The sequence below is a fragment of the Trichoplusia ni genome, chromosome 2 (assembly GCF_003590095.1).
Source record: "Trichoplusia ni isolate ovarian cell line Hi5 chromosome 2, tn1, whole genome shotgun sequence".
Taxonomy (NCBI): Eukaryota; Metazoa; Arthropoda; class Insecta; order Lepidoptera; family Noctuidae; genus Trichoplusia; species Trichoplusia ni.
This window is the reverse complement of record NC_039479.1, coordinates 5941253-5966032: the sequence shown is the minus strand read 5'-3', so window position 1 is coordinate 5966032 and position 24780 is coordinate 5941253. Positions and strand designations below refer to the sequence as shown.

The following is a 24780-nucleotide window of genomic DNA, read 5'->3' as shown; positions in this document are numbered from 1 at the left end:
TTTGACCATCATAACTAACTACACGTATATGACAAGTAAATCTATTCAACCTGTCACACTTACATACTATTGCATAGAACGGATGTCGAACAAGCTAATAGGTAAATGCAACCCGTATAACTTGCTTACACCGTAAGACCCCCTGTGTGTTGTTATCTTAATGTAGCAACATATAATACAGCACATTAACGTAGGGTTATCGCTACAACAGAAATAATAAAAAAAACTTTAGATAAAAAATATCAATTGCAAAATAACAATTTAAATATTTTTTTACAACACTTATTCGTCTGAAGTAGCTATTTCTTCGATTGCAGAATTATTTTATTTATTTTTCCTCTGAGCGTTATTAATCGCCTGATCTTTCATTGCGTCCACTTGTTGATTATTTGCCTTAGACAATTTTTTACTCAACTATTTACTCTGCATACCAAACAATACCAATGTCCCACATATTTAGGCGTAATTATTTATGCGTTTAACGCAACGTCAACTTGCGTCAAGCGTCATCGAGACGTGCGCTGCGTATTAGAATCCTGCCTGCAATAGGTAATATCCGTTTGTACGTTCAGGTACACAAGTCGGTTAAAACAAGATATTCAAAACCGATCGCGGACTACCGCCAGGTCTTAAAGTAATATTGCTGGTGTTGTGGAAAAGAGATGCCGTGCCGTGCCTTGTATTGTGCTGTCATGCTTCCACATATATATTGCTATAAAACTGTTGTACCCTCAGTTGCTGTTATGCTTTCAGGTAACAAAATAGGCTTGATACCAAGTATAGTTAAAACATGCTCGTGAAAAATAATATTATAAGACTTTGTAGTAGTAGTGTATTTACTTTTATTGCATTGTGTTAACCGAATTATGTTTCTGACTGTACACGAGCAATAGTTGAAAGTGAATTGTCATCGAAAAATTTGACCACAATATGACATAGTTTCATAACATACCTAACCACAAAATAAAAACGCAACAGTAAACATAAACACAGTTTGTTTTTTTTTTACGAGATATTCGTTGGCTTGTCGGGTTGGTTCTTCTTTTTTTTTATCCTTATTCATTGCGTAAAGAGGTTGAGTTAGTGAGTTTGTTACGTTGTAGGCGTGATCTAAGGTACTGAAGCCGTCTGAAAATTCGTAAACCAATTGAAAACCACGGTATTCGTGCGAATCATATACTATACAGTAAACAATGCTATTGAACATAGCACAATAGCAGAATTGAATGCCTCATGCATTCTCTACTAGCGTACCAACAACATAATGTACAAGTATTGAAATTCCGTTGGTAAGTGACAGCCCTATGCACGCGGAGCCACCTGGCACGACGCCTAGGTCAACGAGTGTCGCATGGCTCCAGTAACTCGATATAGGACAATGGATTATTGATAATGTGCCAAATGCACTTACACCACATCACCCACATCACCAACGTCGGCCACATCGCCTGTTCCATTTACACACGCGCTAATAAGGGCTGGCAATTATGTCATTCATTGTAGTTTCATTTGTCACATTCATGTTTTAAGTGTCAGTGTTCCTTTTAGTCTTGTTAATCGAAAATTACCCGGATTGTGGAAGATGTTCTATCTTCTACTCGTTCTTTCTTCTGTTCTCTGTTTCTAGCTAGACACGGTACGCTCGCTTTCACAAGAATTAATTGTACAAGATCATTAAAACGATATAATTAGCACTTTATAGGATTTTTTTTATCCCTATTGAATAAATAACTAATCAATTTACTGCGTACTGCGTTATAAAATAACGTTTATTTTAGTTTTCAAAGTACACGTCACTTTTGCCACATTACATAGTTTTGCTTGTATAGTATTTATATTTATGTTAGTCTCACTATGGCACTATGGTTGGTAGTATTATGCCCTTTTGCTGTAGTGGGGTGGCAGTTCATTAACCGTGCCCACTTATCATTGATCGGTTCCTATTAATGTGATTGTGTTTTGAAGCCTAGCCCTTTATGTTACTTAGAGTTTAATGATTATTATGCAACTGAATATGCGTGTGTATGCTTATGTAATGCTCGTAAACATGCATTGTTTAAAACGATGTAAAAATGCGTAATTATTTCAATAACTTGCATACCTTTTTAAAGGGATTTTCGTTTCAACACTGAAAGTTTTATTTTCTTAACGTTTAAAAACGTGGGTTGTAGGATGGATGTGACTTTTATAAAGCAATAAGTAATATTAAGGAATTTATGTTCAAAGGTTTGTTAAATAGAAAAATGCGACAAATATTTATTAATAGCAGTCTAAACATTTAAATAGAATAGTTGCATGCGATCGTAAATTTTATTTTCATTGTGCCTTAATTGCTTTGTTATTAAATATGTATGATTCATGTAGGCGTAGCATTAAATACGTGAAATACTATACGCGTTAAAGGTCAGTATTAGAAGCTCATTATTATAAGAGTTAGTATGAAAAATATGTTATCCTTTACGAAAATTAATGAAATCACTTGAATTTCAACATTATGGATAGCATTATCTTAAAGATGTTATGTTGAAACTATTTATTGAGATAAACTTGGTACTTTATTTTCGGCGTACAAACACAGGAATGTTTTGATGTAAATAATCGACTTTCATCTTAATCATTTTCTAAGCAATTGGTTTGCTTGCGTTGTTTCAAAGTATAACTTTCGCTCTAGATTAAAATACTCCCTACGATTAATTTACTTAATCTACTACTTAAATAACACGTCGTGTAAAACACAGCTAGTTTCATCGATTGCCGTCTGGCGATAGTGGAACACGGCACTATCCGACCATCTGGCGATTCACGTTCCACGACTCGATCTCCTTGCTTTAATTCAATTTAAAGCATAATTTACTATAAACCTTAGATCGCATCTGTATACCGTGCAACATTTACAAAGCACGCGATGATACTTTCTATTTAGTTATGTGATTATTCAGACATTGACCGATCAAAATTGTTTGTATGTTCGCGAGACAAGGATTAAATTCTTTAGTGAGGGAGTCGAAGAAAGGATAAAAAGTATATACATATATAAATTCTTACGTCTATTATGATTGCAAAGATCTGTCTACTTCAATAGGTTGTAGCTGTAATATCTTGCAAACTTAGCATTGGATTCTAGCCTACCATCAATTGTTAAAGTAAAACTTCTTGAGTTCCAGGTGTATTATTCAACAACTTTCACACGATACCATCTAGCCTCAAACTAAGCTCAGTTTGTAGATACTATGAGTACTAGACACCCATCAACATTCGTCCTATGTGGTAACCAAGCCTCTAGTCTTAGCCCTCTAGTTTAGCAGTCTTGACCACCTGGTCAGTCAATGTCTCCATTCCAGGCGTGGAATATAGACACCGCTACACGCAATATAGTCTCATGTTCTAATTCCACAACTGCAACAGTCAGTCTGACTGTTAAAGTACAGTACTAATTTTCTTCAATGCCCATCAGAGTAATGTGACTGACCGGCATCATAATCGGATTACCAAGAAGTTCGCTACTATTACCAGTGATTCATACAATCAGACCATAAATAAGTATGTACATAAAAATGACGTTATTTATGTGTAACATTCCAAGTTAGTCATACTACTGCGTTGTGGTATGTAGTGGTGTCCTTGCGGTCCCCTATATGGATTTGTGTGCACGGGGTGCAGGTTCGATCCCAACGCAGGCGAAGTAAAAATGTGAAGTTTTTAAAGTTATACGTAATTTCTTCATTATTTTAAAGCACTAATGATGAACGGTAAAGAAATTGGAATCTGAAATCGCCAACCCACAGTGAGCTAGCGTGGTGATTAATACTCAAACCTTCCCTATACGGGAAGTCGCCTAAGCCCAGCAGAGGGACGTATGTAGGCTGATTTATTATTATACTACCACGTACATACTTAAAAATGTTCAACACAATGACGTATTTTATTCGGTCTTTAAGTTTAATGTCACATGGTGTATTGTCTACTGACGTCATATCATGGGACACTAATTTTAATCTTCACCTAACAAGATTATGCTTTAATGCTTCTGTTACGTCAATCATTAGAAATTCCTTCTAATTTAATCTATTTGAGTTTACCTCAGCGTACTTAGCTCATAACTGTTGTACTGTTTCCCTGTCGTTGTTCATATTAATAAACCAAAAAAAAATCTTTTGAATTTCTTTTTGATATACAACAATGCATTGTATTTAATACATTACACAAAGTTCATTATGCCTCACCATGACCTTCCAGCTACGGTGGTCGGTGATTTATTTTAAGCATTTCGTTATTCCCATCTGCCTCTAACATCGTTTCCGATTTGGTACCGATTAGTCGATTGAAGGTTACTAAACGGTTATCGATTTCGGTAACCTAAGGACCTTCCTACGCAAGGCAACGTAAGAATTATATTCGACGATTATAGTCTGAAATGCGTATTTTCATAAGAGCATAAGTTTATATCAGGGATTCCCAACCGTTTTTTGGTGATGGACCACTTTAATATTGTTCTTGTTGTCACTGATAACAAAGTACGTCATGCGTACATCAGTTCAAATGCATCTCTGGCTGGTACGGTGGTCTTCCGTCTATCTGTTGCCGGTAGTTAACATCCCTTGCACACTACCGCGTATCCCTCCTACTACCCCAATCTTTCACGCCCCATATTTGGCTTAAGCGGACCACCGGTATTCCGCGGAGCACTGGTGTCTCTAGTTTATACGGTTTTAGTGGCTCTGGCACTGAAATTTTCTATCGCCTGTCGCAGTCTTGTGTTGCCTAGTGTTCGTGCGCCCTAAGTATGTGTATTTCGTGATAAACTTAATTTATAATTCTCGCCTGTCAAAACATTTACTTGATGGCTAGACATGTATGTGATTTATTCTGTTTAAAGTAAACTAATAAATTATTTTCGTTTGACGTGTGATGCGCAGAGCGTTGTTAATGGTCTGCCTGAGGCTCGTTTTGGAATCTAAATTTTAGATCATATATCAAATAGTTCACTTACTAGATATCAGCTTGTTTCTACTATTATTGGAGACAAAAAATGCTAGATAGTATCCAGCCTGATGTCATCGCATTTATTCACATTTTTTTTTGACTTTCTGTGTCATCAATGCATTGTTGTTTAATTAATTGAATAAAACGGTCCAGACAGTGACAATTGAAATTGATAGAGGTCTTAGTTCAACTGAATTATGCGCTGGACTATTTAGATCCATTGTTGTAACTGCATTATTTATATATTCAGTAACAAACATTACCACTCTGAGTTCATTCAAATCAAGTCTGATAATTTGAACCGCTGATATGTGATTGTTTGTTCAACGGCCTGCTGCTAACCCTTATACAGGATGTAGCACTAATGACTGATGTAGGCGTATACACATATGTGTAGATAATAATACTCCATTGGATAATAACAACTCGACAGCGGTACTACAGTATAATTGATGGGGGCACTTTCATTTGTCTCGTCAAGTGTAATTGATGTCCATCGGGTTTTGTTAGGCTTCAGCTTGTTGGGTTCACTACTGTCGTATTGTATCTGTTTCCACATTTTTATGTATTTCTTGTATGTCTGTAGGTTGTCCCATTTTAGTTTAAATTTTCAGACAGTACAATTAATTCTATAAGAGTTTATTGATTGGTAACTCTTCTTACCTTAAAACGGAATGAAATTAAGTGGTATATCAAATTGGGTACACTCCTAGATGGCAGCAATATTTATTACCTATTTTGAAAAAAACCTTTCAGAATTATGTGAAGAGGTTAGGCAGGAATCGCTCTAATTAAAATCCGATAATCAAGTAAATCCAATGCGACTGGTCTCCATCTTCAACGATGATTGGAAGAAGCCCAAGTAGTGGAAATAGTTTACCTTCTAACAAAAATTTTAGCATTACCATGAAGAAAGTACCAGCTAAGCCAGTATTTGAAACTATAAATTGTCGCCGTTCACCCATTATTGCTCTCCCGTACTCACAATTATATGTGATTAGTTCATTATTTTTCCTTCCTAAATGCTCAATCTTAGAAAATCACCAATGATTGAGTCAATTAGCGTGAAAGGAACAGCGTTAATGGATTCGATATGGCGGGATTGGAAAAAGAGTTTTAGTAAGAAGAGTGTTCTAAAATTATAATGTTGGTCTTGAGATATTTTATGTGCTTTTTCCAGACTATTAATATTATACTGATAATCGTGATTCATTTATTTTTAAGACCTATGAAAAGAAGTCATGTTTTGTCCATTTACGATAATATAATCTGAAATAGCTGGTGTTTTTATCTCAATAAAAATGCTCCTATGACCTCCACTCACCCTTAACATCTAACTAAACCACGAAGTGTTACATTTCCTGACCTTTCTTATTCTATGACATCATCATTGGTAGAGCCTTCGGTTTTGCAAACGACGCGTTCAATTGCGCTCAGCCGTTCAGCTCATCACGACGACTGCCGATGTTGTCTTACGTCATCCTACCCTAGAGTCGTAACAGGCGATTTGGTTGATGGTTCGCTACGTAAGGGGTCTATTATGATGTCATTTTGTGGAGTGGACGAATTCTGTTAGTAGACTTTTTACGTTTATTTTGTTACCAGGTTGGTTTTCTCGTCTTTTAACAATGTCACAATTTTATTTCGAGCCCGAACAGACTTAATGGCATCATTTCTTTTTTTTTCTTCTTCTATCACGAACATCTTTGCCTTAATTTTCCAACTGGCTTATGTCTGTAAGAGACAAAATCTTGGCTACTTTATTCACGTATTGGAACTTTTCGATAGTTCTAGGTAGCTATGGAAGCGTGTAACACCTTCCGCAATCATTTGCGGCTTCTAAAATTTCGTGTTGATTAAATCACATAATTAAGTTAGCGAGTGTAGATGTACATTGACATTCGTTGTTCATTAATTGATGTTAATTTTCCTGCTTCCTCAAAATGTTCTAACAAAGTTTAGAATAGTGGATCGCTGTAGACGGTATAACATTCTTCGATTTCTTGGTAATACGTATCAATAGAAACGGAATATTACTGTACAAGTGTAAATTCACGAATACTTTATTAATGCTAGAAAATATGTCTTCTTTCACTTAGTAAATGAGTCGTGTATCATCCTTTTTCATGAAACATTAATTAGACGTTAGAAATTTTATATTTAATAGTAGGGTTTCCATTTGTTCGTATCTCACACTAAAGACTTTTTTTTTTTTTATGAAATGATAGCATATTGTGTCAATCAAACTTCAAGTTCATTTTGGTGAATACTATATTGTTTAATATGTGTTTTACTAAAATGTATCGTGTTTTACGAATACTTCAAAGCACCAATGAAATTTGTATTCACCGCAAAATGAAACAAAAAACAAAGAAACACCAAAACATTTTCAGGTATACAGCTGTTTTCATAAACACCTGATAAGTTTAGCGTTAACACAAGAATGTTTACGTCATTGGCTCTTTGATGTGCTAATTCCCAGTTGTGCTCCGTATGATCTGTATCCCAGAACAAAGAACTATTGTGTGCACTCTCGCGGTGTGTAGCGACCTTGGTGCCATTGGTACACTAATTCGGTTAGACGTGTGACTCATCCAGGTGATAACGTCAAACGTATCGATTCGATGGAAATGTTAGTTTTTTTGACGTGTTTTAATTAAAGAAATGGAGCTAGGTATGTTCTGAAAGTGGTAGAGTTTCACGTACTCATACTTTCAATAGATCGCGTATTTTGTATTGCTGAAGATATTGTTTATTCTTCGTTCGGCTTTTAACTATTGACACCTCTTCTATCACCAACAATAAAATAGCAACTTAATGGGATATTGATTAATTTTCTGTCTTGCTTCTTTAAATTCCCTCATTGATTCAAATATGATTTTAATCTGTACTCAGGTTTACACGGTTCCTGCTATTAGGAAAATTTTACCACATCTCAAGAAATCACACGATTTTTTTTCATCACACCTGCAGCTGATTCTCCTAGTTCAAACAAAAATATGCGAAATTGATGCGAATTTCGCGTGCTAGCCAGTTCGTAAAATAAACATTATCGTTGTAAAATAAATGGTAGAGATCACGCATTGCTCTGCCGTGACAAACTTGCTAGCTGATGCTAAGCATTAAATTAGTTGTAATTATTTTATGGTTGACTTTCAAAATTATGAGCTGCGAAATTTTACAATGTCAATAGTAGTCTTACAATCCTTTAGTTTTCAGCAGAACAATATTACAATCAACTTGTAGTAAAACTGTACGTCAACAGCTGTGATTTCCTCTTAGTACTTTCTTTTTACTTTACAAAACTAATTTTCTTTGCGGCAGTCTATATATATTATTCGTTTCCTTAATCACGATCTTTTTGTCCTTTGCCAGGATAGAAAGTACTATTTTTCTATGTAATTAACAGTATTGATTGAAAGAGCAATTGGTTTCAGTGTTAGTGGATATGACACTTATAATTTTCCTTCTGAATGTCAAGGCTCGTGTTGTGAGCACGGTCGGCAGGGTAATTATGAAATCGTCGATAATCGACGTTATTCCATAAGTTATTATATCGCTTCCCCAAACGGATTCCGGTGTCCGAAAATAGAGATCATTACGCTTACGAGCCGTAAAGGAATACTATCTATGTTTGTTGCGTTTGTCGGGGAACGGGGAGTGGCGTGGTGACGTCACTGACCAAATGGCGTCCTCGACATAACGGGGTGCGCCCGCGGTACCCTTCACGGGGAATTCGAATAATTCCTGCTTTGCCAATGGTATTTTATTTATTATACTCGTAGGTAAAAACATGCCGTTACGTATAAGCTAGTCAAATTAGTACAAACCATGCATAGTTTTGTTAAATTAAACAAGTTAATAAACATTTTTTATTAGCTATTGTAGTTTTGAAAGGTTTATGTACGTGCCTTAATAAAGCTTGAATTTAGTCACAGGTTAATATTAAAGATAATATCAGTCACAGGAATTATCTATTAAATAAATCGTGTATTCTATACGGTTTATCGATACTGTAATATTAGTGCAACTGTGTTACTCATGGTCATAGGTGGACAAAACAGGGGTTACAAAATATGATGTCATGACGATTAAAAAACACAACCACGTGTAGCCAAGGTGATCTCACCTAACTTACTGTAATTACCCGTATTTATATTAAAAACTGTATATTCCAATGGTAAAAGATAACTTGTTATCGCACTATTTGTTTGGAAAACATACAGAAAATGTGTTTATCTCGGTTACTTCTAAATAAATATGTACTGACATGAAAGATACAACAATCTCGTTTTACAACTGACAGTTAATGTTGTTGCAGATGAGAGCAGTATATTGTTTTATACAATGTAGGGAAGTAGGAAAATTCTGTACCTATATGTAATAACAACTTCAGTGTAAAAATATGAATCTGATTTTAAAAAGTTCGGCTTAGAATTTCAATCATACACAGACATACACTCTTATCCGTTCTTAACATCAAAATCATCTCCATTTGCTGTTTAGACGTGGCAATGGTGACTGTGTATGGTTCTAAATAGTCATTCCTATAAAGAAAAACCGGAAAGAAGATTCTGACATCATTATCTAGCGATTTTAACCGATTTAAAAATTCAAGGTACCTTTTGTTTACCTTTAGATTGTTTTCTTTACGCTTAGGTAATTCGCGGAAAATACACTGTTTTCAATCTGTATTTATCAACCAACATAGCAAGAATAATTACGTGAAACAACTGCTCGGATACGGAATATTTTCCCGGCTGTGTTCATGCGAAATGTATAAAATGTTTATTTAGACCAAAATACAAGGACGCTGGTTTTAATTGTATTTAAAAATATTCATTGTCTCTACTTATCCTACAAATCGCAATGTAGGTTATCACACAGTGATAGCATCTATCAAACTGTCCACTAATTACATTTTGGTTAACCCAGACACCACCAATTGAGGTCATTGAAGGTTGCCCAATATAGGGTGAAAAGTAAACTATCTAACAGCCTAACCTATATACAGAGAAAAGGTGAACGCAGACTTGGGCCGTAAAGTACGCGTCGCAGACACCTTATTCGACGTACTTTATCTATACTACTAAATCTATATATATACTAATATATAAAGCTGAAGAGTTTGTTTGTTTGTTTGAACGCGCTAATCTCCGGAACTACTGGTTTAAATATTTTGTGTTTAATAGACCATTAATTGAGGAAGGTTTTAGGCTATATAACATGACGCTGCAACTAATAGGAGCGAAGATACAATGGAAAATGTGGCAAAAACGGGGAAAAATATTAATCTTCGAGGGCTTTCGTTCAAAAATTCCTAACTTATGTCTTCTAGCCACGCGGACGAAGTCGCGGGCAACAGCTAGTTTTTTTTTTATAAAGTTCTATGTAACCTCGCTACAATACCAAAATAAAAGCAATGAATGATGTGAGTCTGCGTTCACTCTTATGGGTGGATATACCTAACAGGTGGGATGTCCTAACTTTTAGATTTACGGCTATTGTTTAAAAGCTTTGCATCGTAAACATTAGCTATAAATGTGGTGACTGCGACGGTAAGTTTCTCTCCGGGGAGCTCTGGTAAAGGGCTCGTATTTTCTGTTTGAAATAATTTGGTTAGAATATCGAATGATCGTTGAATTTTTATACAGTTCCTAACTGTGGAAGTCAAGATCGAAGGTGGTGATTACGACTCGGAATGAAGTCTAGTAATTCACGGTAAATTAGATAAAAAAATATTGATCTTCGAGTATCCATCTATCCGTGTTATTGTCATGTTTTCCTGTTAGTCAATCGGATTGCATTGAGTCAGCACACTATTATCGCTTCTTGTTTATATAGATAACTGGGAGTTTAGATTAAGTCGGTAATCCAGTATTGGGGTAAATAACTACTAGTGGTTAGTCATAAGCTAAAGAGATTTATTTCTATCTGTTTTCTCTTTATAAATGTTGTTTAAAATTCAACAAACTAGCTTCTTTTCTAAGAATAACTAATTATTTTGTAGAATTTGTACGTTTTACATGTGTATATTATAGTATTTAAACTCATTTTATTAACATATTTCATGCCGATACTTTTGCAATGCACGCCTTCGTATTTATATCTGAAATAAACAGTGTTTTATTTCTCAGTTTGAAAAGGCGTTTCTTGGTTTTCGTGATGATAGGTATTGGTTTTTGGAATAAATACTTTAATGTGATTACTGTACATTGCAGATGGTTATTTCTGAATAAATACTGATTGCCTTTTCCATCGAAAAGTTCAGTAATGCGTTCCTTGTAATCGCCTTATCTGTTTATCTTTTCGCTAATTCGTAAAGATATTGTTTGTTATATTTTGAATGATTCCTCTTATTTTTCGCTTTGTTGATTGTGAGAAAAAGTTTGACTAAATAGTTACAAGTACATATTATACGCATAGAAATATACTACCGTATTATGTAACATAGATAAGTCCACAATATGTGTATCATAGCATTACAAACATAATTTCGTCTGCCACATTTCCCATTCACACTCTTCAGTAATTATGGTCAAAAAGGCCTTCACGGTTGATTTCGTTATATAAGCATCGGTTCATTGTTTACCCGCTTGGTTGGTCACATTGTACACGCTGATATAGTGATAGACGTCGACCATGATGGACATATTTTACCGACCAACACTAACTATAAAAAAATATATTCAAAGGCTACGTTCGCATTTAATAATGTGAAATATAAATAAATGGGACAGGTGAGCTCAAATTAGGTGTAATATAATAAAAATATAAAAAGAGATTAATAAACTGTATAAATACTATAAAACGAAGTATATTGCAAGTAGGTCTTATTAATTTTATGACTACGATAATGGACCTATTTTGTCCCTGTAATAATTGCATAGATAATGTAATGATAAAACGGGTGTCATTTTTTGTTGATAAGTGATAAACATTTTCCATTTTTTTATTATTCAAGAAGTTTTATAATTTTTAAGAATGAAAACTCTATATAAGATATGTAGGATTGCATTCGGTGATTTTTGTAAGTCGGGCACTATAGAATGATATCTCCTTAATTTTACAACCTGCACCAAAATGAAGTGTCATTAATCTATATGGCTGTTATATCTATGAACTTCCGTCTTCCCTCTCGCCTTTGCCTTACCCGAAAGGGTCTACAATAGACACATACAATTATTCGGATATTTATATATTGTGTTCGGTAAAATAACGTCTTGATATGAGATCAAAACACCAACATTATGATATCTCAAAAAGCCAGTACCTCCTGTAATTGAAACTACACATTACGTGTTTCGTAAAACTAGCCTTGGGTTAACCAGCGTGTCACCATCGTAACTAATAGTTATGCGGGGCAGAGCATCTGTGTATCGCGCAATCAACAAAATTTCATTTACCGACTTGTCTGTCGTCCTTACCTGTATGTGGGGCGGATCGACACGGAATAACATTATCTAGAGGTTACAGTTATCATTTATTGTATTTGTTTAGTTAATTAAATAGAATACAGACTAGACAGCATATGGCAAACACAGATGGTACTAATGAAGTGGTGGTGTATTACATTGCCTGGGATTATTATATCAGCCTCTATTTGTTCACTGCTCTTAAACCCTCTTCTCATGTATAGAAAGATTAAGCAGTGATAACTACTCTAGTTCGCAGGGGTTTGCGTTTCTGTATTGTCATATTTGGAATCCTAGTTACCGCGCTATGTTTTCAGTAGGGTGCAAAATTAACTAAGTACATTAAGTCAATAAGAATTTAAATGTACTTAACCGTCTTCCTTACGCTGGTATTGTTTTGGTGATAGGTAATATTTATATAAGGTACATGTTGTATTTATTGTGATACCTAACTTTTAGGTCAATCTTTTCTGCTATCACCTTGACATACTCTGACTAGGAAATGTACCGATGCAGCAATTTATTAGCTTCCGCCGCTTCGCCTAGCTTCATTTTGTAAATTTCCGATCGGAAATGTATAGAAATACATCAATCAATACTGTGTCTTACGATTATTGTACATAAAAAAATCTCGTATATTGATTGAAAACTAGGAAGCTATCGATTCATATTTTAATAAGGATGGGAGAAATGGTTTTTACAATAACAATTCCAGTCAATTCTCTTCTTCTATATCTAATTCTCATAAACGTCCAGATCAACTAAAAATAAATTCTGCAAAGCCCACCTTAAAACTTAATCTCTATTTTATAAAAAAAACATCTGTCTTTGTTACCAGGAGGGTCCTCACTCGACCCTGCCGGACGACGAGTTCTACGATGCCGTGGAGACGGGCTTCGACAAGATGGAGGAGGAGCGGTGCGCGCGCGTCGTGCCCAGCGTGCACACGCGCGACCAGGTCGAGCTGCCGCCGCCCGCCATCGACAACCGGCTCACCGTGCATCCATTGTGGCCAGAGGTACGGCATTATGTGTTCTTACTACCTTTTGCTTGGATGACTTCAACCCACGCCGAGGGCACGGTGTGGGGATATGTCTTCCACCGACTAAAAATACCCCGGGCCCCTTTAAATGCCTGAGCTAGAGCGACAGGATCACTCGCGCATGCTCAGTGCGAAGGCCGGCAGCTGAAATAGACCTGCCTCATGGACACTAGGGCTTCCATCCCGGGAGTCTCGGTCTCGAAAATTCCGAGAGTCTCGACGATTTTGCCGTGTTATCAAGACTCGTGACCTCAACTCTAGTTTTACTATTAGCATTGCTCCCGTTCGAAGCCGGGGCGGGTCGCTAGTATAGTATACTTGAGGCAATTTCATATTCACTGAGTATCTTAAAAGTCACATTAACATTTAAATGAGTACTATAATTATTTGTTATCAATCCCCCCTACAAGCGTCGAAGCAGAGAGAGCTTTTTCTAATGCAATGAACACTCTAAGCTTTGAGTAGGTTGCTTATTTTTCGAAGTCTCGAAAGTCTCGTTTGTCCCGGGAATCCCGGGACTGGACAGAGTCTCGATTTTTTTCCCGGGACTCGAAAATGTATCGAGACTGAAAGCCTTAATGGACGCCCACTTCCTCGGGGAAGGAAAATGGGTAGTGTCAAACCCTTTCTGACTTAACCTGAACCGCCGTGCTACGTCATCCTCGTTTTCTTGTCGGTGTATGGCAATGCGTTGCAATCCTTCATACAGCTGAAATAGATCTACCAGAAAAAGTAATTAACGTTGGCATATGCTCAGGAACTTTCGACTTTAATATAATAAGGTGAAGTAGACAATGCAGTGCTTTAAGGATAAAACATAAAAAAACAGGTTAAGGTATAAATAAAAAAAGGGGAAATGTATGAAAGTACTTGGTGATTTGGTTTGTTGGTACTGCTATTTGAAATTTCGGTTTGACCTCAAACGGGTGGAGGGTGAGAACATACAACTTTGCTTTTTTTTATTGTTTTAAAATCCCACAACTCACAGTTTAGATAGTGGTTGTATTTCTGTGCTTCAATAGTGTAAACATATTTTGATAGACTACGGCCTTCGTGATTAACAAAAGTTGCGTTTAGACAAAGGGCTTAGTTTGTGCGACCCCACTTTCTTACTTAAGCCTGCTCCACTTTTCGAGGTTGTCCTAAAAACGAGTTAATGCCAACATCAAATTACTAAAAGCTAAATTCAAGCGATTTGTTATTGAAATACCGTGGTATTTAATATTCTAGGTTAATGGTCCGATAAGGGAAACATATTGCTAATTATTTAGATTATACATATTGGAAGAAGTGATACGATTTAGAAAGAAAACTATCAACATTTTCTTTCTGTGTATACGAAAATCTTGTTGTAATAGTCTAGTAACAGCCATAGCGCATAGCAGCGCAGCATATTTCATCTTTAAATATGTCCATATTCAATGTCATTGGTTCGATTCCCACTCAGAACAAATGTTTGTGTGATGAGCGCAATCATTTGTTTTGTGTCTTGGTTTAATTTGTCCATAATATACATATACGTGTTTATTAGTTGTCTCGTACATAAGAACTTTCAAGCTTGGTTCCAAAATTAAACTTCCATGGTAAGAGGAAGAAAAGACTTAATGCCGGGCAGTTTAGGAACAAAAAAAAATTTTGTTATCAAATAACAATCGTCTATATACCCGTCTCTATGGTCAACAGTGCACAATGAGTTACATATTTTATCTGCTCTCAGATCGACAGGATATCCACGGAGCAGATCCAGGCGGCGTTCGAAGGCGTCGGCGGCGAGATCGGCTGGCAGCTGTTCGCCGAAGAGGGCGACATGCGGATGTACAGGAGGTACGTGGACTATGTCTGTCATAATGGGTAGGTATACTAGATATGCACTTAGTATGAGGTTTTAAACCGGTAGGCTTACTCCCGACAAAATCGAGTATTCATCATCATCATCAGCCCATTTTTGTCCATTGCTGGATATAGGCCTCCCCAATTGCACGCCATCGAGATCTATATTCGGCTGCTCGCGAGTATCGAGTACTGTTTTAGTTGAATTCATATCGATGGACTTTGATGTGTAAGGATCTAGCGTTAATTCCTGATATGAGGCGTGATGGAAGTACGCTCTATGGATACTCTGCTACTCTGTTACTTTCAATCTTTGTTTGTTACGATAGCATCAATAGTGATGATAGTACCAATGGGCAATGGATATAAAATAAAAAATGACTTTTCAGTCCGTCAGCAGGATGATTAAAAAACATAAAAAAAAACAATAAAAAAAAAGGAAGAAGTTAAAGCCTTTAAATTTTAAGAGATACTCTTGACGAAACGACTTCCCAAAACGGATACACAGAAGTGACGTCGCTTTATATTCATAATTTTATTAATTTACCTTTGCGGGACAACAGAAAACTACGCATCCATTATTATTTATTAAATTAAATGATCTAATCAAAATATAAAAAAGAACCGAAACAATTTTGGGAGTAAGTCTGCAGGGCCAGTAGACAAGCTACATTTCACCTCAATTGTCTAAAAGTCATGTTATTACTATACATTTGGACGATACAATCAGCTCTAAGACTTGAAAAAATGTAACTGGTCTACGACACCAGACCACCTATCACCTCTTAAAGTAAGATTGTAAAAGAGAGAGGTCACTTTACACTGTGAAAGCGCTGGCTTGTTTCCACGACTGCAAGTCTTTCTTTGTGTAGATATAAACCTCTTTCCTGTTTTCTGTGGAAACAAGACACCGATACACGTGCTATAGTGCGCTATCTCACTCTGACAACTATAACGGTCGTGGTTTAAAAGCTCTTGTACAGGCACGCTTGTTTTGTTCTGTTCTTTGCATGACCATGGGTATCATCATCTCCCCAAAGTAGTAAACACTTTCATGGCCTTTGGGTGGAGGTGATGATAACTATAGATTTGTTTATCTTTATAAAGTTATCTACTATTGAATTCCTGTAGTTTCAAGTGTAGTTCATAATATATTACCAATATTATTGCAATGCTAGATTCTGTATAAAGCGGGATCCCAAGTATATGGATGCCAGGTACCGTAAACAGTTACAGCGGTCTATTAACTTACTCTATTGTTTTCCTAAATATTTTACTCTTATCGTAAGGTGGGACTAATAATAATCCATAAAGCTTGTTTAGAAATAGTTTTTCATATATCTAAGAAACAAGCTAGGTGTACCAAGAAAATTATTATTAAAGGATAAAATTATTATTAATTATTATATTCTCTACTATGTACATATGCTTAGGTTCACTTTAATCATGACCCGCAATCCTTAGTGGTAACTATAAACTTCAATGGTATTATTCACTTCCTACAGCCATACTTACATGCACCACCTAAATACACTAAGCCTATTTCCATATTATTATATGATGATGTACCATTTGTCCGTAGGGAGATGGAGGTTGACGGCATGGTGACTGACCCGCTGAAGGCGATGCACAAAGTGCGCGGCGTGACGGCGCGAGAGATGTGCCACTACTTCTTCAACCCAAGATACCGATATGAGTGGGAGAGTGAGTATATATACATACTTTAAATAACTGAATCAACGTTTTAATGGTATTTGTTTCAAAGTCCGGAGGCAGAATAATCCTATGACCCTTTTAATTGGCTGCTGCTTGCGGCTTTGGGAGTTTGAATGTCTTTTATTGCTGCAACAACATAACCTACCCTTAACTAAGTCGATTATAAGTGGTTTAATACAAATCAGTCCAACCGTTTGAGCGCTAAGAGAAAACAATCATTTAAAAATATTTTAATATAAGCATATTTGTTTTTGAACATTCATCAAAATACTGATCATTTTTAAATGTCATTTAATACTGCAGCCAAAACCTTCACAGATTCGTCACTGATAAATTATCTTCAACAATTTCATTGCCATGATCATGAATTACCTAGATCGTACTTAACCATGGAATATTCTTAAAAAAATCTCCTAAAATGAGCTTTATTTCTTTGCCATAAGAACGTTTTTACCATCACAATTGCTTGATATGGTATGCCATCTAATTATGATAAGCTCTTAAATAATGCAAGTCTTTAATTGTATTGTTATATTCTAATCACGTTTAATAAATACTTAAAAAAATATGTGAAATCCGTAAAACCTTCAGAAAACACCTTTTAGTATCGTATTCCATAAATGATTATCCGTAGTAAATATTATTTAAATACTCAATGATGCGTCATGGCAGCTGTCATGTTGTTATTTGTCATTTGTGTTTGGTATGCTGTTATTATAAATCGTTACTATTTATATTTTTTTCTGCTGTATTGATTTTTTTACAACTTTTATTACAAAAATGTTGTTTACTTTGCACATACAAATTCAATCAGGTTGTCTATATTGTTCTTTAAATTCTTCAAATGTTTATACACATATAGATATATATATACATTGCGTTATTTACAGGAGAGCATTTGTCCAATAGGGTTGACAAAAATTACTCATTATCTAAATTTGCATTTCTTTACGTCGTTTAAATGCAGAATTTATAAGAAACCTGCATTTCAATAAGCAAACGCTCTCTCACGCTCCTGCGAACTTATACTTTCAAACCCTGATTCGACCCCCCCCCCCCCTAAACACTCCTAAATATAGATCAATTATTAAACTAAAAATCCTTTTAAAATTCCAGCGACACTAGAAACGATGACAATAGTGGAGGAGATATCCTCAGACGCGCTGGTCTTCCACCAGACGTTCAAGCGCATCTGGCCGGCGTCGCAGCGGGACGCGCTCTTCTGGTCTCACGTGCGACAGTCCACCGACAACACTTACGCCGTCACCAATCATTCCACTACTAATGTTGAATATCCGGTAAGTAAACATAGGTACACATGTTAAGGGTGGATTCAACCAAATCCGAACTTATACACGAGTTACTATACCCGTAAAAAAACGTTGTTCTACAAACGCGAGAGTGCAGAAGCAAAACGCATGTCAATTCTCATTCGTCGTGTTATAGCGTGTAAAATTTGCTGTCTATGTCAACAGTGTCAATTATAATTTAAAAACTTAGGCCTGATTCGCACGGGAGCTTTTTTATTACCTGATAGTGTCTTTCAGTACTAATATTTAGAGTGTATTGTACGTGTGCAGGCCAACACGAGCGCGTGTATCCGCCTGTTCGTGACGGTGTGCCTGGCGTGCCGCAGCAGCTGGCCCGCCGGCGCCGCGCCCACGCGGGACAACATCACCACCAGCATCGCCTACTGTAGCACAGGTGGGTGCAGCCACTACTACTGTACTAGTGTCATGTAGGGGAACGGACTATTGCTAGGCTAACAAACGCTGTAAATGCCAGACCACTGGACTTTAATGGATGATAACTGAGTTATTATGATTATAAGATAAATGGTTACGTTTCGATAAGTTAAGCTTGAGACTAGAAAAGTGATTCATAGAACTTTCTTAAAATTAAATTAATCCTAAAAGCTAAACTATTGTTAACAGCAGTGTTGGTTGACTAGAAAAACAATGAAACAAATACTTATGAATCTTATTTTGTGTAAACGGGGTTTAGAGTCTCAAATAGATACAGATAGCGCGATGCTTAAATTATTCTAACTGTCAAGTATTATTGATTGTGGTTTTTGTAAGTCTAAAAATCTATATCCAATATCCCCTGTTCCAGTGAACCCAGGCGGCTGGGCGCCCGCTGGCGTACTCCGCGCCGTGTACAAGCGCGAGTACCCGAAGTTCCTGAAGCGGTTCACCAACTACGTCGTGGAGCAGTGCCGCGACAAGCCCATCGCTATCTAGCGCAACTAGCGGCCGACGACCACTTGACTACTAAGTCACTACACATCCTACTACAATACATTTCGTAGAAAATCCCTCGAGTAACGGTATAAAATGGGGAGGGGGTATAAGAGAGAATAGAGAAAAAATTGAACACGTCACGTTACAGACGGATGGACTTCAATAAACAACATTAAATGCTGTTTTCGTATCCACATAAACCCATGAGGCATTAACAAACGGATGTCCGTCCCAAATTTCTCTCTATTCACGCCCTACCATCCCGTTCTACTGTGCATATAATTTCTCTTCATAACTCGTGGGAAGACGTTAAGGATCAAGTATCCCTCGATACACAAGTGTAGTGCTATAATGTTTAAATAGGTGTTATATAATGTTAATGGTTTCATTCAGGGTGTTAAGGATTCCTGTTTCATCGTACATCAGTTGTTTTCTTCGCGATCTCGATCTGCCTGACTGTTTTTATACTTAGCTGAAACACTTTTGTATGAAAATGTTCGGGTATTGTCTATAAAAGATATTCGTTTCTTTATCTTACATGTTTTGATGATAAATGTACCTGTAAGCTTTTCCTATGTGATAGCTTGGAGTTGACCTTACTTTTTTAATTATTCTGTACCTCGAAAAACACTGAAAGCTACCAAATGTATGCTGGAATAGATGACATTATTTTCTTACACAATTTTTTCTGATATAAGTGTAGTTCATTAATTGATCAAAATCTGATTATAGGTTTCCCTTATTGTAATAATTATGTAGCGTGCATAGTTTTGAAGTGCAGACAACAATATTTAACATTTCTTTTTTTTTTCACATTTTAAAGATTTTTTTGAATACCATAGCAATTTTCCAATACTCTTTTTGACATGTAAATTGTAATAAATATGTAAAGGACTAGGATATACTGTAAAATACATATATGAATGTTGTCGAGTGTCGATATATAATAAAATTTATACTATATGTGTTTAAATAAATTAACTAATCTTGCAAAGAGACTATACGATTACTAATGCGACTTAGATGAGCGTTGGATATTTTTGAAGCACTTTTGACTTAAACATTTTGCATATTATTTGCTGTTTCCGTTCTGAACTAGTTCTTTTTGTATGGGTACATAACACGGTATCGGTAAGGCTGTTGCGATATGCAAATGCGCCCAGAATTAATAACCTTATTGTGACTTGAGAAAATAGAATTTTGACATGAGTAATGTCAGGAGAAAAACAGAATTGCTGTTAAATTCGGGTCATAGTCCGTAACGAAAGTTTTATAGTAAAAAAAAAAAATGAGAGAATAACTTCATAATGTAAAGTAGGGCTGAAATCCTGTCACGAAATATGCCTTTTGTAAATAAATAAGTGTTGGGTGGGCACTCGATTGTGGTTCTTATTGTATACTGGGTGTATTTCATCTCTGAAAATATTTAAGTACAGTATATGTATATAAATATCAAAATTTCTTTGTATACAAGGCGCGTTAGATGTACCTGACGTGAATTATCGCGCCGAATGAATAATCTCTACGGCTAATCAATACGGATGTAATTATTTGATATTTTATAGCGAGCCTCTAACCGTCTACGAAACGTTATAAATTTGTACTTATCTTTTATAGGTCTGCGTGTTAAGAGGGTAATATTCATGGAGTGTGATAGTCTGATGTGTTCAGTTAGATAAGTTCGCGAAAGAATACATGTACTATAAATTTTCTTGGCTGTGGCCTCGCGAGGAACTTGCCTATCTGGGATGACGTCATCGTCATTGCAGTCATACATGGCTCTGTTGTTTCTTCTCGAGTCCACGGTCTCATTTCATGTACAGGGTGGGACTAAATAAACGTAGGTCTTAAATATAATGTACTTTCTATGTTACGTCGGTCACTGACCAAATAAAGATCTATTTAGACAACGGTATCCTAAGTAACGTTTGAGGGAATTGATATTTCGGCTGTCTTCTAGTCCCTTTATTTGGTCATAACTACATATTATGCACATAAACGAATTACTGCAGTATTAAAGAATACTGTCTTTAAGTTTTTCTAATGTTACTCGTATGAAACAGATTTCCATTCCAGCTTTTTTTAACATATATTTGTTTTTGTATTCATTTTAAAGTTAGGTTTAAAGCTAAAGGTTACTCAGACGAATTTCAAATATATATCTGATATTGTACAGTATTTCACGTTTGTGTCTCAAAGTAATATATTATTTACTGTTAGTTGAGTAATGGTATACGGTTTACCTTTTTATTGTATGAAAAAGGTGATTTATTATGATGGCGTTAAAGAGCGTGAGACCGCGCTATACAATCATTGAATGCAAGAAAGAGCGAAAATGATCTCTGCATAATGTGTTGTATAATGCGGTCTCTCTCTATTATAATACAAGTGCCATCGCAAGATAATTAACCAATAATAAAAAGGTTTATGTTGATCATTACAATACGTTAAAACGTGAGCAGAAGTGTAAAGAAATTGCATTTATAATACCGCAATGTTGCAATTGTATTAAGTTATATAAAAGTATGTTTTTTTTTAATAATTATTGTTTATAATAAAATGTTTTATGGACATTCTTGTATTTTTTAATAACTTTTTGTGTACGAGGCATTTTTCCTACTTAATTTTGGATGCAACGAAAAAAGGAGGTAGTTTCTGAAAAAAATAAAACAAAACTCATGTAAACCTTAATTTCAGTCAAAAGGCATACCAAAAATGTTTAACTTCGGAAACAAGGTTTAAAGAATTAAAACAAAGAGAATAATAAGATCCGTAGACAAAAACAGATGTTTTAGGTTTCGTAAGTTGTGTGGTGTACCTAATAGCTGTCATTTTTCGAAAAGCTCATTATAATACACTGTTTTTAAAGTTCCGTCAGTAAAATCAAGCACACCATCGTATCGTCTGAAGAACAAATGAACAAGGTTTATTCTTATTTTTCATTTTACCACATATTAAAAAAAGAATAAAAGCACTTAAGATTATGAAATGTTTGGTAGCGAGGACTAGTAACATCAATTGCTAGTAAGAAGCGTAGACGAAAATATGAATTAAGAACATTCTCCTTTTCGAAGCCTGTTAAAAATACTCACATTTATTTTATTATCGCAAACAGTAGCAAGTAGAGGGTATAGGACAAAACATTGAATAAAACGAGAAGGTTTCGTCACTTCTTTGTGAAGTGTTTTGAATCTTTATTCATTTACATTAACATTAATTAATTGGTACTTATACAAGTTATGCATAGCACACATGTCTTCGCATATAAAATTCACAACAATGTAATTTTATCTATTCTTCACATTTAATTATGGGGACCAGCCCCCGTTATCTTAATAGTTATAATTTCTCAAACACGACCAACTTACGTAAACTCAATATAAATAGAAATCAGTTAGAATTAATTAGGTCTTGATTTGCTAACAAAGGGAAGGACGAAATTATATTCACGACGCGACTTAACCAAATCAAGATATGATCTTTAAAATCTAATTAATTTGAGCTATCTAATAAAAGTAAATAATTTGATCATTAAATTTGTTAGTACACGAAACGTTCTTTAGCATCATATTTAAAAATAATAATATGAGATTGAACACCGCGACCTAATCAATACAGTACAACGTGAAATAGCAAATTCATCTACGTAATATTATATATAACTTGACGAATATTGAAGTAGGTATGTATAACATTCACATTAGACCGCTATGTATCGACATTGAGCACAAGGAAGCGAAGTACATCATCTCGTTTATTATCATCTACAGTACAATCTTATATACCAGCGTCATTCAGACGAATACATTCAATAGTCGCTATAACATACAGTACATGTTACACCTTATCCAAATACAATAAATTACTTTAAAGAAATATTCAAGTTTTCTAATATATCTATTAATAAATAACATTAACATTTATAATTGTTAAGTATAAAATGTTTATAAAATATTCCCCAGGAATGAAACCAAAATGTTCTAAGTAGAATTATTGTTCAACAGTTGATTTTATATAAAATCATTCGAAAAATTTTGAATTTTGATATGATTGAGGCCGAGAGTGCACTACAAAAAGTTCTCTTTATAAAAATAGGAATTCTTTGAAAGCTCAAGTGTATAAATGGACCAATATTTCAATAGTATAACAATATATAAGTCAAGAGAAATACTTTTCAAAGTTTAGTGCGACACGTAAGGGCGTATACATGTTGAAAACTGCTAACTGATCATTCAGATAGCTTTACAAGACGTCCATAGTAAGAAATGTAAAATCTCATTTCGATTGAAAAGTGAAGTGTATATATGGCCCTTACGTAGCACGATAATAATCTATCAGTAAACAAATGGGTGTGTGGTGCGCGTCTGTCATGGGATGCAGTGAGAAATGATTGCTACCACCGCTACATGAACGAAAATGGCCAATATTAATATGGCACTACTATCACGGACATTGTAAAACATTTTATCATTACAAATATTATGTAACCAACTAACATACCTACCCGTGTATATGGCAACTTGAATACAACAATAATAATAGTGGATGATGCCGATTGTCAGTGAGGTCCACAGACGACATCGTAACAAGACATTAATAGAAGCGTACATAACGTATATCATATATAACATGTTCATAGCTCCCTCCATGTCATGAAGGCTTTCGTAACAACAGGACAGTAGGCCTCGTGAGGTCCCGAGTTCCCGACTCGACACTACATACAATAAGTTCAGGATACTGTAAGGCGTACGTATAATTAGCTCAATACATCACTAGTAAACATTATGATATCAAAGAAGTTAAAATAACACTTAAGTACACATAAAGCCAGACAAAATCATGCCATCTGTGGATAGTTAATGAAATCCATCGATACATTAATATAGTAAATATATTGGATTCAATATTATCTAATAAATACAACTACTTAAAAAAGTAGATATCAACAATTATAATTTCAGTGATATCCACACGAACACGGATATAATAAGTATAAAATAAGCGTATTATCGGACACATCCGTCGGGCAGGCTAGTGCCCATGATCCGTTTCAGACTTATAACGTTGACATCAAACTCTGTCGGCCCGCGCCACTCCCGTGCAACGTGGATGCTGTTCCGATTTCAAATTTCCCAAGTTCTGTTTTCCAAGATGGCGGTCGGGCGTCGGGTGCTGCGTACCTTATATAAATGGTGGTGGCCGGTGTGGGCGCAGTCGCGGGCGCGCGCTGCTGGCGGCAGGTTGCGCGTCAGGTCGCGCGGCCGCTACTCCTCGGCGGTGGGCTGCGCGGCCTGCAGCTGCCCGTGGATGCTGGAGTGGCCCAGCGCGCGCCACACGTCCGCCAGCGTGGACACCCCCGCCTCGTCCAGCTCGCGCCAGCGCGCGTGGTTGGAGCGAGCGTGGTTCACCAGCTCCGGCATGTCGATGAATGCTGAATAATAAATTTGTAAATCAATATCTATACGTTGGTTCTTTGTTTGCTTTGAGTTAAGATAGAGAGCACCCCGAAAGGGAGGTTTTCTTAAAAAGGTCCACAAGGTCCGTCAACTCT

General features: G+C 35.9%; 2 protein-coding genes across 8 annotated transcripts in view; one reads left to right on the top strand and one right to left on the bottom strand.

Moving 5' to 3' along the window:
- Window positions 1-21802, top strand: part of LOC113504850 (collagen type IV alpha-3-binding protein) — a 38611-nt gene extending 16809 nt beyond the window's left edge. Inside the window, exons 7-12 of the mRNA XM_026887333.1 lie at window positions 13237-13416; window positions 15158-15264; window positions 16853-16974; window positions 18103-18284; window positions 18567-18690; window positions 19102-21802. Coding sequence (XP_026743134.1) covers window positions 13237-13416; window positions 15158-15264; window positions 16853-16974; window positions 18103-18284; window positions 18567-18690; window positions 19102-19229 — 843 coding nt within the window. The 3' untranslated portion in view covers window positions 19230-21802. The remainder of the gene's footprint in view (window positions 1-13236; window positions 13417-15157; window positions 15265-16852; window positions 16975-18102; window positions 18285-18566; window positions 18691-19101) is intronic.
- A 587-nt stretch (window positions 21803-22389) lies between these two features.
- Window positions 22390-24780, bottom strand: part of LOC113504804 (high affinity cAMP-specific and IBMX-insensitive 3',5'-cyclic phosphodiesterase 8) — a 144708-nt gene continuing 142317 nt past the window's right edge. For all 7 annotated transcript variants that reach the window (XM_026887280.1, XM_026887287.1, XM_026887314.1 and 4 more), the window contains one exon: window positions 22390-24660. In XM_026887280.1, coding sequence (XP_026743081.1) covers window positions 24494-24660 — 167 coding nt within the window. In that variant the 3' untranslated portion in view covers window positions 22390-24493. The remainder of the gene's footprint in view (window positions 24661-24780) is intronic.